This window comes from Myotis brandtii, unplaced genomic scaffold (genome assembly GCF_000412655.1).
Source record: "Myotis brandtii unplaced genomic scaffold, ASM41265v1 scaffold754, whole genome shotgun sequence".
Taxonomy (NCBI): Eukaryota; Metazoa; Chordata; class Mammalia; order Chiroptera; family Vespertilionidae; genus Myotis; species Myotis brandtii.
Window position 1 is genome coordinate 920,389 of NW_005371012.1, and position 11,570 is coordinate 931,958.

At 58.6% G+C, this 11,570-nt stretch overlaps 1 protein-coding gene across 1 annotated transcript; it reads left to right on the top strand.

Moving 5' to 3' along the window:
- The first annotated feature begins 4,174 nt into the window (after positions 1-4,174).
- Positions 4,175-10,720, top strand: NBL1 (neuroblastoma 1, DAN family BMP antagonist). Its single transcript, XM_005883034.2, has 4 exons — positions 4,175-4,179; positions 7,696-7,890; positions 8,014-8,125; positions 9,227-10,720. Exons 2-4 carry the CDS (start codon positions 7,721-7,723, stop codon positions 9,488-9,490), a joined length of 546 nt encoding a protein of 181 aa, XP_005883096.1. The 5' UTR covers positions 4,175-4,179; positions 7,696-7,720; the 3' UTR covers positions 9,491-10,720.
- Positions 10,721-11,570: the final 850 nt, after the last annotated feature.

Sequence of the window (11,570 nt, forward strand, 5' to 3'; positions counted from 1 at the left end):
ATCCCCCTGGCTCCCCCCGGGCCGCGCCGCGCCGCGAGCCTCTCCGCACCGGGACGATTCTGTCTCCCTTTTGTCTCTCTCTGTCTGTCTGCCTCCCTCTCTCTCTCCCCGTCCCTCTCGGTCTGTCCCTTTCTTTCTGTTTCTCCGTGTGGAGTTTCCCTGGGTTTGCGCCTCTGCCTGTATGTTTCTGTGTCTCCGCATCCCGCCCCGCACGGGGGTCTCTCCGTGTGTCTGCGTGTCTCCCTGGCCGCTCGCCCTCAGATTCAGACAAGCACCCGGGGTCGGAGTAGTCGCAGTGGTTCCTAGACCCTGTACCAGAAACCAAACCCTCCCCCTGCCTCCCGCCTGCCCCTAGGGCCTGGCCGGGGTCATCCCCCTGGAACCGAGTCTGGGGCAGGGGGAGCCAGCCTTTCCGGGGGGCTCCGTTTTCTTAAGAGTTCCACCCCCGCGAGGCGGCCTGGACCACAGCGCCCCGCGGCCGGCCACCTGCCCGCCTGCTCCCTGGGCGGGGCGGTTCTGATCTTTTACGAGCAGCCGGACGGGGCAGCTGCCTGCCTGCCTTGGGGCGGCCAGGGGGCTGGCGGGCACCAGGGGAGAAGTGCACATTTCAGACTTTCTGAGGCCCTCGGCCAGCTGGAGGACACCAGCCTGTAAGTGAGGGACCGCCCCCCCCTCCTCGGAAAACAGAGGTCAGGGCCTGAGGCCAAAGTCCGGGCCCTCAGGAGATGGGGGTGAGGAAGCAATTTGTCAACAGGCCCCTCATCCTTTGTTACTGTCAAACTGCCCGCCTCCCGAAACTTCCCCAGATGCTGGGGCTGCTGGGGTGTGATTTGCCTTTAGTTGGAGACCAAAGAAAAGGTGAAGCTGGAGCATTTGCTTGGGACGCCCCCCCCCCTCCACATCCCCCCGCTTCCCTCCCCCCCCACCTTTGCAAGCTTTCTCCTGGGCCTGTGGGCCCGAGGGGTGGATGGGGGTGTAGGTGCTCTACGTTGGCTACAGATCTATCCTCATTCTTTTAAAGTGAAACCTCAGACTGAGTTTAGCCCCTTCCCCCAACCCCCAACCCCAAGGGTCGGAGGCTGGGGAGCCGGCGGGGATGCTGGCGAGGTCTGCAGGGGGACTTCTGCTGAGCAGATGTGCAGGCCGGTCCTGCAGCCGCTCATTAGCATAGATTTGTTTTGGAGACAGCTTTGGGTCTTCCGGCTGGAGGGTCTTTGGGGCGGGAGGGCCCTGGCCTGGGCTGGGGGTTTGTAGCCAGGAAGGTGGAGCTGCCTGGCAGAGACGGGCCAACCTTTGGGGCCTGGGCTGGGCCCTGGGTGTCAGCCCCCTGGACAGTTGGTTCATGCTCTGCCAGCGCGCTGACGGAGGAGGAAGGAAGCCACCCTGCGGTGAGACCGGGTCGTGGGATCACAGTGGCTTTAACAATGCTCGGGCCGATTCCCTGTGAGGGAATCTGCTAAAGTGGACATTCCCAGGCTTGCGCTCCCTGTTTTGCAGACGTGAGGCTGAGGGAGGTGAAACAAGTGGCCTGGGCCGGAACCAATAGATTATCCTGCCTCCAGGCACACAGGGAGCCAGGAGATGAGCTTGGGCCTGACGGTGCCCTGGACCCCAGAGCGGGCCTGGGAAAGCCCGCTGAGCTGACCAGGGCTGGGTCTGGCACTGCCTGGCCCCTCCCAGAGTGACCTTTGCCGTTGCACCCTTCAAGGAAGTCCCTGCACTCAGTCCAAGACCTGCAGTGATGGCCGCGCCCTTGCTGATCCCCGAGCCCAAGGCCACAAACGCCACACCCTCTGCACCCAGCAGCCAGCACAGCCTGGCAGCCAGGCCCAGCCCCGTTTTCTGCAAGTTGGATTCTAGAGGGGGCTGGTCTCTCCTGGACCCTTTCCCTTCAGTCCGTGGCCCAAGAATCAGAGTCTGAGTGGGGTCTTCCTCTGGGCTCCCACCCTGGCAAGCGAGTGTGTGAGGGGGACAGGACTCAGTTTATTAAATCCTTTCCCGGCCATCCCCTCATTTGCTTGAGTCTCCCCTCGAGGCTTCCCCTCATGGCTGTGGCAGGTGCAACCCCGGATTTGCATATTTTCTGCATATTTTCGGGACCACCCAGAACCTGGTGGAGGGAGTGGGGAGGAGAGGGTGAGGGGGGATCCTGTGGGAGGCAGAGGGACGGGCATGGGCAGAGTTCAGGGAGGATGAGTGGCCCAGGGAGATGCCGAACTGGCACTAACAGTGACGTTTTCTGAGGACTGATCCCAGGACAGGGCCCTCCAGAGGTTTCCATGCACAACTGCCCTGTGAGGTGGGTATTATCACTGCCCACCTTGGCAGATGAGGAAGTCGCTGCAGAGAGAGGTTAAAGTGGCTGAGCTAGGATGGAACTCGGGTCTGTCACAGTCCGCAGTGGAGAATGGAGGAGACCCAGACCCTGCTGAGGGCAGGGGGGTGGGGGGGGCGGGGTAAGGAGGCAGGGAGAGACAGAGGCAGAGACAGACAGGCTGGCTTGGGTTAATGGGTCCTTTCTATCCAGAAAATCCTGGTGTTCTTGGCCCTAAGTGACCCTGAATATTTAGATTTACCCCAAAGAGGAAATGGGGAGCGATTGTCGCTTGTTATACAAATGGACTCTGCTCCACAAAGAGCTTCACAGTGGGTGTCGGGCCCAGGTCTCCCATGAAATCTGGCCCCTCCTGTGAATTTAAGACTTGATTCCAGGCTCTGGGATCCAGGCCGTGGTGTAGGCCTCAGAATCACGGGGGAGCCCATGCAGATGCCTGGGCTGCGCCCCAGACCTGTGGAGTCAGGAAGTCCAGGCCTGGGACAGGCCTCTCGGGGAAGAGGTGAGGTTCTGGGCAGTGTGGACACCTAGAGGACCCCACAGTCCTGACCCGAGGCCTGTGTTCTTGCCGACCCCCACCCTCAGCCCTCCTGCGGGAGCCGTGAAAGCGGGTTTCCTGTTTATCCACTGAGCTCTTCCCGTGTGGGAGGTGTGGCGGCCACTTTCTTGGTCTGTGCCTCAGTTGGCACTGAGCTGGAATGGATCAGCAGTGTGCCCCCGGGGAACGTCCTTCCTGTGCTGTTGGGCGCCTCAGAATGTGTGGAGTGTTTGCCCGAGGCCGAGGGTCTGAAGGGCTTGGATTTGGGAGTGGACAATGAGATGGTAAAGGCCACCCCCTGGGTTTGGGTGCCCTCGGTGAAGCCTCTCCTCAACTCCGAGGAAAGGCAGTACCAAGGCTCCCAGGAGCAGGGGCCGGCCGAGGCCATGACTGAAGCCTCTCCTCAACTCCGAGGAAAGGCAGTACCATACCCAAGGCTCCCAGGAGCAGGGGCCGGCCGAGGCCATGAGCTTGTCTGCAGGGGAGTCAGGTGTGGGGTGTGAACCCTGTTTGAAGGGGCCCCCAAGATTCCTGCCCAGACAGTGGCCAAACACCAGAGTGGGAGACGCAGGCTGACCAGGGATGAGAGACAGCGGCTGGGCCAGGGGAGGGCAGGGAGCCCCAGGCCTCAGGCCCACTCCAGACTATTCCCCAGATTCCCGGCCGGCTTCTTCGTTTCCTGCTTCCTCTTCTGTGACCCTTTGCGTGTGCGAAGGTGGCTGGTGGTTCCCCTGCTGCTGTCAGGTTCAACAGTTCTATGTACGACCTGCGGGTTCTAACTGTGGACAGGCAGTGTTCTAAGCATATAGATTCATTTATTCAGTCCTCATGACTGAGGCATTGAGGGTAGTTGTAAATAGTAGATGTCACTTGTTTACTGCTTACTTTCTAGTAAATCTTGAGCAAATCTCTTAACCTCTCTGTGACTCAGTTTCTTCATCTCTAAAATGAGGAAAACAAGGGTCTCTACCACCTAGGCTTGTTGTAAGGACTGATACATGAATTGATGTAAAAGCACCTAGAACAGTGCCAGTCAATACAGTTAGCCGTGTGGGCTGACGATAAATCCCCTTTCCTGGCCTTTGCTCAGGCAGGGCCCTCAGCCAGGAGCTCCCTTCCTGTCCTCACCGTTGATAACTAATTGTGATTCTGTATTAAATCCAGAATTAAGAATCTCTACTCCTGCCCTGGCCAGGGTTGCTAAGTGGTTAGAGCATCCGCCTGCTCACTGAAGGGTTTGATTCCGGTCAAGGGCAAGTACCTGGATTTTGAGTTCGATCCTCCTCTCCCCACCTCGTCAGTCGATGTGTGTCTTTTTAAAAAAAATTCTTTATTGTTGAAAGTATTACATTATGTTTCCTTTTCACTGCCCTGGTCAGGGCATGTGTGGGAGGCAACCGACCAATGTGTCTCTCTCACATCACATCAATGTTTCTCTCTCTCTCTCTCCCCCTCCCTCCCTCTACTCTCTCTGAAAAGCAATGGAAAGAATATCCTCAGGTGAGGATTAACAAAGTAAATGAAAAATAATCTCTACTTCCTGCCCCCACAGCCCTCTCTGACTGCCCCTACTTTAGACAACTTCCTCTTAACCCACTCCCCTCCCCTCCCCTCCTTCTCTGGGCTTCGAGCTCCTGAGTGGGCCCAGGGTCTGGGACCCCAGCTCCCCTGCCCATACCCCCGCCTCCTAGAAGTTGCTCAGTAAATGAGTGTGGACTGCAGGGAACCGCATGGCTCAGGGGAAGGGCATTGTTTGGCCTGACTTGCTGGGGGGCCTGGGGGCCAGTGGGGCTCCCCTTCCCGCCTGGTATTCTGAGGGCCCCTTGACTTGCTGTGTGACCTTCAGGGTGGGGAGGAAAGTCTATATAAAAAAGAGTAGTTGAGTTGCTGCTTGAAAAAAGCATAAACCAACAAAAAATTAAACCTGCCAGCAAAGAGCCCACCCCAGTCAGTGTGAAGGGGGGGCAGTGGGAGTTCTTGGTGGTGGGTGTGAGGGCAGGAGGAGGGTGGGGGTGTCCTGATGACCGACATGTCTGGGAGTGAGTGGCCTGGCGCCCTCCCCGCCTCCTATTCCAGCGCTGAGCTTTGGCTCCAATGCCCGCCCAGCCTTTCCCATGATCCCCCAGGGGAAGAGGACTGGGTGCCTGCTGGGTACTGGGTGCTTTCCCTGCATCGCCCCAGTTGTTCTCCAAGGAAAGTGCTCTGCTCCCCGTTCTAGGGTTGAGGTCGGTGGGTGCAGAGAGGTGAGCTTTGGCAGCTCCTAGGCTGGAGGGGAGGGAGGGGAGGGCTGGGACTCAGGGAGCTCAGGGCTGCTGAGTGTGGCCCAGGCCCCTCCTCCTGACCAGGGCAGGGAGAGGGTGGGTGACTGTGCCCTTCTGTGGACACAGCTGACCCTTAGGATAAACTCTCAGCTGTGTACTAGGAACGGAGGAAGGTCAGGGAGGTGGCCTTCCCCTCCGTTTATCTCATTTCTCTTCAGCTTCTGCCATTGTGTGACCCTAATCACCAGTCCCCATCCTCTGGGCCAGCGACTTCCCTAAAAGACTCACTGTTATCTCCTAGTAAACCTTGTTATTTGGCCTCAGCCCTGATCTCTACTCACCTTTAGCCTGATCCTGGTCCATAACCTCTCCTCATTCCAACTCCTACTCAGACCCGAGAGCTCATCTCCAGGATTTCATTAAGATCCCAGTCTCCATTCCAGATCCTAAGGAAACGGAATCACTCCCTGTTGCTTGTTCCCTGGCCACACCTGCCCCGACCTTCCTGAGGAATCATGATGGGGTCAGGTACAGGACAGAAGTCCCCGATTTCTCCGAGGTCTCTAGGGGCCGGTCCAGCCCGGGGAAATACAAAAAGGACAAACCAACAAAAAATTAAACTTGCTAAACATTAAACCTCTTCTGGTCGGCCATGGCCAGACCCTGACTCCGGACGGCTAATTCCCTGGGGACGGACGAGCACCATTAGGAGTGAGGACGCCTCCTGGATGCCAAGCCTGTGGAAAAAGTAGCGAGGCTGCCAGTGAGGGAAGAAGTCCATCCTATTTTGTTAGGATGTGGTTATACTAAAAACAGGGACTTTGCTGTCGATCTTGTGAGCGAGACCGGAAGTGTGTGGGTGAGAGCCTGGGCCGTCACAGACTCCTCTGGGATGGGGGCAGACTGTCAGGGCTCACCTCCTCCTGCTCTCCCCACGTCACCCCCTGGAGCTGAGGGGATTTGCTGGATGGAGGAGGTGGCAGCCCTGCAGGCTGGCCGGGCCCTGTCTGTAAGCCCAGCTCAGCCAGTCCACTTAGGCTTTCACTGCAGGAGCAGGCAAGACCTTCCCCCAGCATGACTCCCTCTCCCCTTTCCAGACTCTGTATGAAGTACCTGCCACTTTATTCGGAAAGTGGGCTGACGGTTGTTCTGCATGGGATGTCCAGCTCCGAGCCAGCCCGACTTTAGTGCTGGGTGTCTGTGGGACCAGTGGACGGTACCTGACCCCTGCTCCTGTTTCAGCCCCACCCAGGCCCCCCTGGGGACTGTCCCTGGCGGAAGCACCCCGACTGACTGAGCTGGCCTGGTTCCCACCCTGGCTGCATAGCAGAACCAACCTGGAGTTGTGAGATTGCAGAGCCCCACCCGCCCTAGAACTTCCACTCCACAATCCCCGGGGAATTCTGAGCGTCTACCAGTCTACCAGGCTTGGGAACCGGTGGTCTAGGGCACCTCACTCATCTTACAGGTGGGGACGCTGCTGCCTGAGTGTCCCGGGTCACACCCCATGTGTGGACTCCTGACTGTCCAGCGTCCTTTCCCCAGTGGACCTCCTTGCGGGCATTGCCCTCCTTTCTGAATCTCCACCAAGCCTTCCTCCTCCTCGTTTTTTGAGGCGTGTGCGGGCGGGGGGGATCTTACAGAAGATGAACTTGGGGAACATTGGGAGAGTGCCCTCTGTCCGGATCCTTGGGACACACACTGCCCTGCAGCGCCATCTGCTGGCAAATTCTCGTATTGTCCTGGTGTCTTGCTCCATTCAATTGACAGAGCTGCTCAAGTGCTTGGCTTGGATTGCCTCCTGCTTGTCCCAGGTTTGGGTGGAGCTGGGGATAATGATGTATGTGTGTGTAGACTCAGGGCTCAAGGCTTTGGGGGGTTATCCAAAAAAGAAACACAGTCTAGTTCGGGGTTAATTTTTTTTTTTTACGTGGGGTTCAGTCAGCAAAATGGCCTAAGAGTTCACCGTGACATGAAGATGGAGGTTAGCTTTCTGGACATCAGAATACTGACAGCTATGGCAGCATGTCCAGGAGACATGCTGGATGGCCAGCCCTCGAGGGCATGGCACTGTGTGGGCAGTTTTTCGTGTTTGCCCAGAGGACCCACAACATCAGTGAGGAGGGAGCTAATGATGGCTCAACACTCAACATGTGCTTGAAACTTAGTGTCCCACCGAGTCCCAGCAGCAATCCTTCGCCATGCACAGCATCACCATCCCTTTTTAGACGAAGACGCTGAGGCACAGAGGGAAAAGTACTTTGTTCAAAGCTACCTAGGAAGTTATAAAAATAACTGACATGGAGTGTGTGTTATCTGCTGAGGGCTTTTCGTGTCATGCCGCATTTCATCTTCACGACACCCGTTGGTGTACATACTATGACCAGCCCCAGTTTCGAGGTTCAGAAGGGATAACTTGCCCAAGGTGTGGTTGGTTAGTAAGTGGGAGAGTTAGGATTTGAACCCAGGCAGTCAGATGTCAGAGCTCATGCTTACAACACCACTGCCCCTCACTTGCCAGCGTCCTCAGCCTGGCCGGCCTCACCGCAGTTTGTGCTCAGTTCTAGGGCTCTGAAGGCCACGGGCATGATGCTTCGGGTTCTGGTGGGGGCCGTCCTCCCCGCCATGCTGCTGGCCGCCCCACCGCCCATCAACAAGCTGGCACTGTTTCCGGACAAGAGTGCCTGGTGCGAGGCCAAGAACATCACCCAGATCGTGGGCCACAGCGGCTGTGAGGCCAAGTCCATCCAGAACAGGTGGGGTCCAGGGGCATGGGTGGAGGGGAGGAGGACAGGGGCCCAGGAGGGGGGAGGAGGACGGGGCTGCCCGTCCCTGCCTCTGCCACAGTGATCAGGGCACGGTGACCTCTCCTCCCGCAGAGCGTGCCTGGGACAGTGCTTCAGCTACAGTGTTCCCAACACCTTCCCGCAGTCCACGGAGTCCCTGGTGCACTGCGACTCCTGCATGCCAGCCCAGTCCATGTGGGAGATTGTGAGTACGGCTGCCCGCCCCTGCCCAGCCTGCCATGCCCCACAAAGCCCGGCGTGGTCTGGCTCGCCTGTCTTTCTAGCTTCACCTTCTCTCACCTTCTTCACTGGCTTGACACCTGACACCAGCTCACCTCCTTTCAGTCTCCAACACCTGCTTGGGTGGTCACCATCACAGGGCCTTCTGCACATGCTCTTTGTGGGAACACCTTTCTCCTCCTGGCCTGGTTAACGTCTGTTCATCCTTCCGCTCTTAGCTCTAGCATCATTTTCCCAGGGCCCCTGTCCTGAGCCCCCGAGCTCTGTGTGTCTCTGCTTTGAGCATCCGTCACAGCCTCCGTTTTTCATCTGCATTTGGGTGATGTTGACGAGTCTGTTTCCCACACTGGACTCTGAGTTCCTCGAGGGACTATCCTTGAGTCCCCAGAACTGGCATGGAGTTGAAGGAGGGAGGGGAAGAAAAGGAAGGAAGGAACTAGCGGGGACAAGATGCTAAAAGGGTTCCTATAGGGCAAACCTCAGCTAGGCTGGTGGTTCCGGGGTGAGGGAGCTCTTGGAGGAAGTGAGGTCTGAGCTCAGACCCAGAGGTTGAGTAGACGGTACCTGGGCAATGTTTGGGGCAGGTGGTGGGGATGGGTTGGATGAGGACCTCCCAGGCAGAGGGAACAGCATGTGCAAAGTCTCGTGCAGATCAGTCAGCACAGTTGGTGGGAGTGGCGCAAAGTCAGGGGTGGAGAGTTCGCCGGGGGCAGCCTGAAGGGCCGGGGTGGCCTTAGTGAGAAGCCAGGATTTTCCTCCAAGTGCCGGGGGGAGCACTGAGGGGAATTGAGTCAGGGGCAGGCCACATTGGATTTTGTCCCTCAGGGGGGCCCTCTAGCTGATGGGAGGGGATGGAGAGGAAGGCGGTAGGGCTGGGTGTGGGGAGACAAGTCAGATGGCATCTGCAGGGACTCTCCCCTTCCCTCCTGGATGGGCCCGCAGAGCTAACTGGGGTCTCACAGGTGGGCTCAGATTCCAAGTCTCTAGGATTCCTGGGCCCACGAGGATGTGTGACGCCTGAGGCCGCCCTGCCCGCCTCGGACCGTCGCTCTGCTGCCCTCCCCAGGTGACGCTGGAGTGCCCCGGCCACGAGGAGGTGCCCAGGGTGGACAAGCTGGTGGAGAAGATCCTGCACTGCAGCTGCCAGGCGTGTGGCAAGGAGCCGAGTCACGAGGGGCTGAGTGTCTACGTGCAGGGCGAGGACGGCCCGGGCTCCCCGCCCGGCACCCATCCCCACCCCCATCCTCACCTCCACCCCGGTGGGCAGACCCCTGAGCCCGAGGAACCCCCTGGGGCCCCCCACACCGAGGAGGAGGGGGCTGAGGACTGAGGCCCTTGACTCTTCCTCCCCGCTTGTCCCCCGTGGAATGCTGGGAGAAGTGTGTGGGGAGAGGCTGAAGCCCCCCTTTGGCACTGGATGGACTTGGATTCAGACTTGGACTTGGAATGCTTCCCGGTTGCCATGGAGATCTGAAGGGAGGGGCTGGAGCCAAGCTGCACAATTTAATATATTCAAGAGTGGGGGGAGGACTCTTCTTCGGAGGGGGGTTCTCTTCCTTTCTGCCTCCTGGAGATGTGCCCCTGGGAGGGGGAGAGAGTTGGCTAAGCTGCTGAGGTGGGGGTGAGGCCATGCAGATGGCAGGAGCCAGGCTAAGGCCCGTGTGGCCTCTGGCAGGGCAGGGCCCTTGGGGACAAGGGTGGAGCTGGGCCCTGAGCGGAGGGTGGGTCTCTTGCCGCAGTGGCCCTGAAGGAGGGGCTGGGTCTGGGCGGGGAAGGCCACGGCAGAAGCAGGGAGCTCCAGCCCCACCGGCTTCCCCAGGGCCTCCCACCCACTCCCGTGCCCAGGGCAGCTTCTCCCCGTGCACTGAAGTGGCTCTCCCCCCATGGCTGGGAGTCAGGCCTGGGCAGGACCCTGCTGACTCATGGCCCTGGAGTCAGGGCCAGGCTCTTTGGGCCTCTGGCTTTCTTGGCTTTCCAGGGGTCGGAGGGAGGCAGGGAGGCGGCTTCCCAGGCCAGGGGGTGGGAGTGACCCCCAGCCTGTCAGCAGAAGAGCATCCCTCCCTCCTTTTCTCTGAGATCTTTGTGCCTCCACTGCCCCTAAGTTCTAGAGCCCTCAGAAAGCTGATGAGACAGCCTCACCCTGTTGGGGGAACTCTTTCTAAAGCCCTGGTGGTGGGGAGGGGTCTCCCTTACTCAGATTCCAAGGAGGGACCTGGGTGGGATGGACTGTGGCTGGGCCTCAGGGGCGAGGGCTCTTGTGGGCAGTGTTCACTGTGGCTCAGCTGCCTGATCCCAGCGGCCTCCCCCCTCCCGCTGCACTTTAACCCTAGAGGAGGTGCGGGATCCGACCGGGGCAGGCAGGCGGGCAGGGAAGAACTGCCTGTGTCCGCTCTTCTGTCCCCAGCTCTCCTGTCCCCAGCAGCTTCCAGCCCCTCCGGCCCCCTGTCTGAGGGCACCCTGCTCCTCATGGCTGTTCTGACAAGAGCTTCTGGAGCTTGTAACCAGTAGAGTGTCCCCCGACGGACCCTGAGTGTTCTCAGGAATAAATTCGTTCAACGCCCGTGTTCTCTCCCTCACTGGCCGGCTCCGCTGACCCAAGGCTCCTGAGGGGCCCAGCGGTGGGGCCTGAGTAGGCCCTCCTGCATCCTGGTGACCCTCTCACTTTTCTGCCAGGTGCACTGGCCCCCTGGGCCCTGTCACCCCAGCTCCTGTCTCCCTGGGTGCCCGGTTCTGGCCTTGCTTACATCCTTGGTGGGCTTCCCAACTGCTTTTTTGGTTTTGACCCTTGGTCCCTTGGGCTTGCCTCATGCCATCCCTTTTCACCCTCACAGTGACCCAGCATCAGTCCCCGGGACCCCAGCCTGGCCTGGCCCAGGAGAAGGGGAAACAGACAAAACTGGTGCTGTGCTAAACACACACACACACACACACACACACACACACACACACACACACACAAACTGGTGCTGTGCTAAACACACATACACACACTGGTACTGTGCTAAACATGCACACACACACACATACACACACACACACACAAACTGGTGCTGTGCTAAACAGACACACACACACACACACACACACTGGTGCTGTGCTAAACACGCACACACACACGCAAACTGGTGATGTGCTAAACACACACACACAAACAAACACACATGCAAACTGGTGCCGTGCTAAACACACACACACACACACACACAAACTGGTGCTGTGCTAAACACACAAACTGGTGCCGTGTTAAATAATTGACATAAATTACTCACCTATCCTCACCACCACTCTGTGATACAGGTATTGCCCTCATTTTGCAGACGAGGCATGGGAAGTGCAGAGGGGTTAAGTAATGTTCCAGGGTCATGCAGTTAAGAAATGTCACCAATGGGACTCAAATCCAGGCGGTCTGG

What these genes read in the sequence shown, in the direction of transcription:
- NBL1 (XM_005883034.2), top strand. Translation starts at nt 7,721, where the DNA reads ATGATGCTTCGGGTTCTGGTGGGGGCCGTCCTCCCCGCCATGCTGCTG. An exon ending in GCCAAGTCCATCCAGAACAG is followed by an intron (nt 7,891 to 8,013) that starts GTGGGGTCCAGG and finishes CTCCTCCCGCAG; the next exon opens with AGCGTGCCTGGGACAGTGCT. An exon ending in CCCAGTCCATGTGGGAGATT is followed by an intron (nt 8,126 to 9,226) that starts GTGAGTACGGCT and finishes TGCCCTCCCCAG; the next exon opens with GTGACGCTGGAGTGCCCCGG.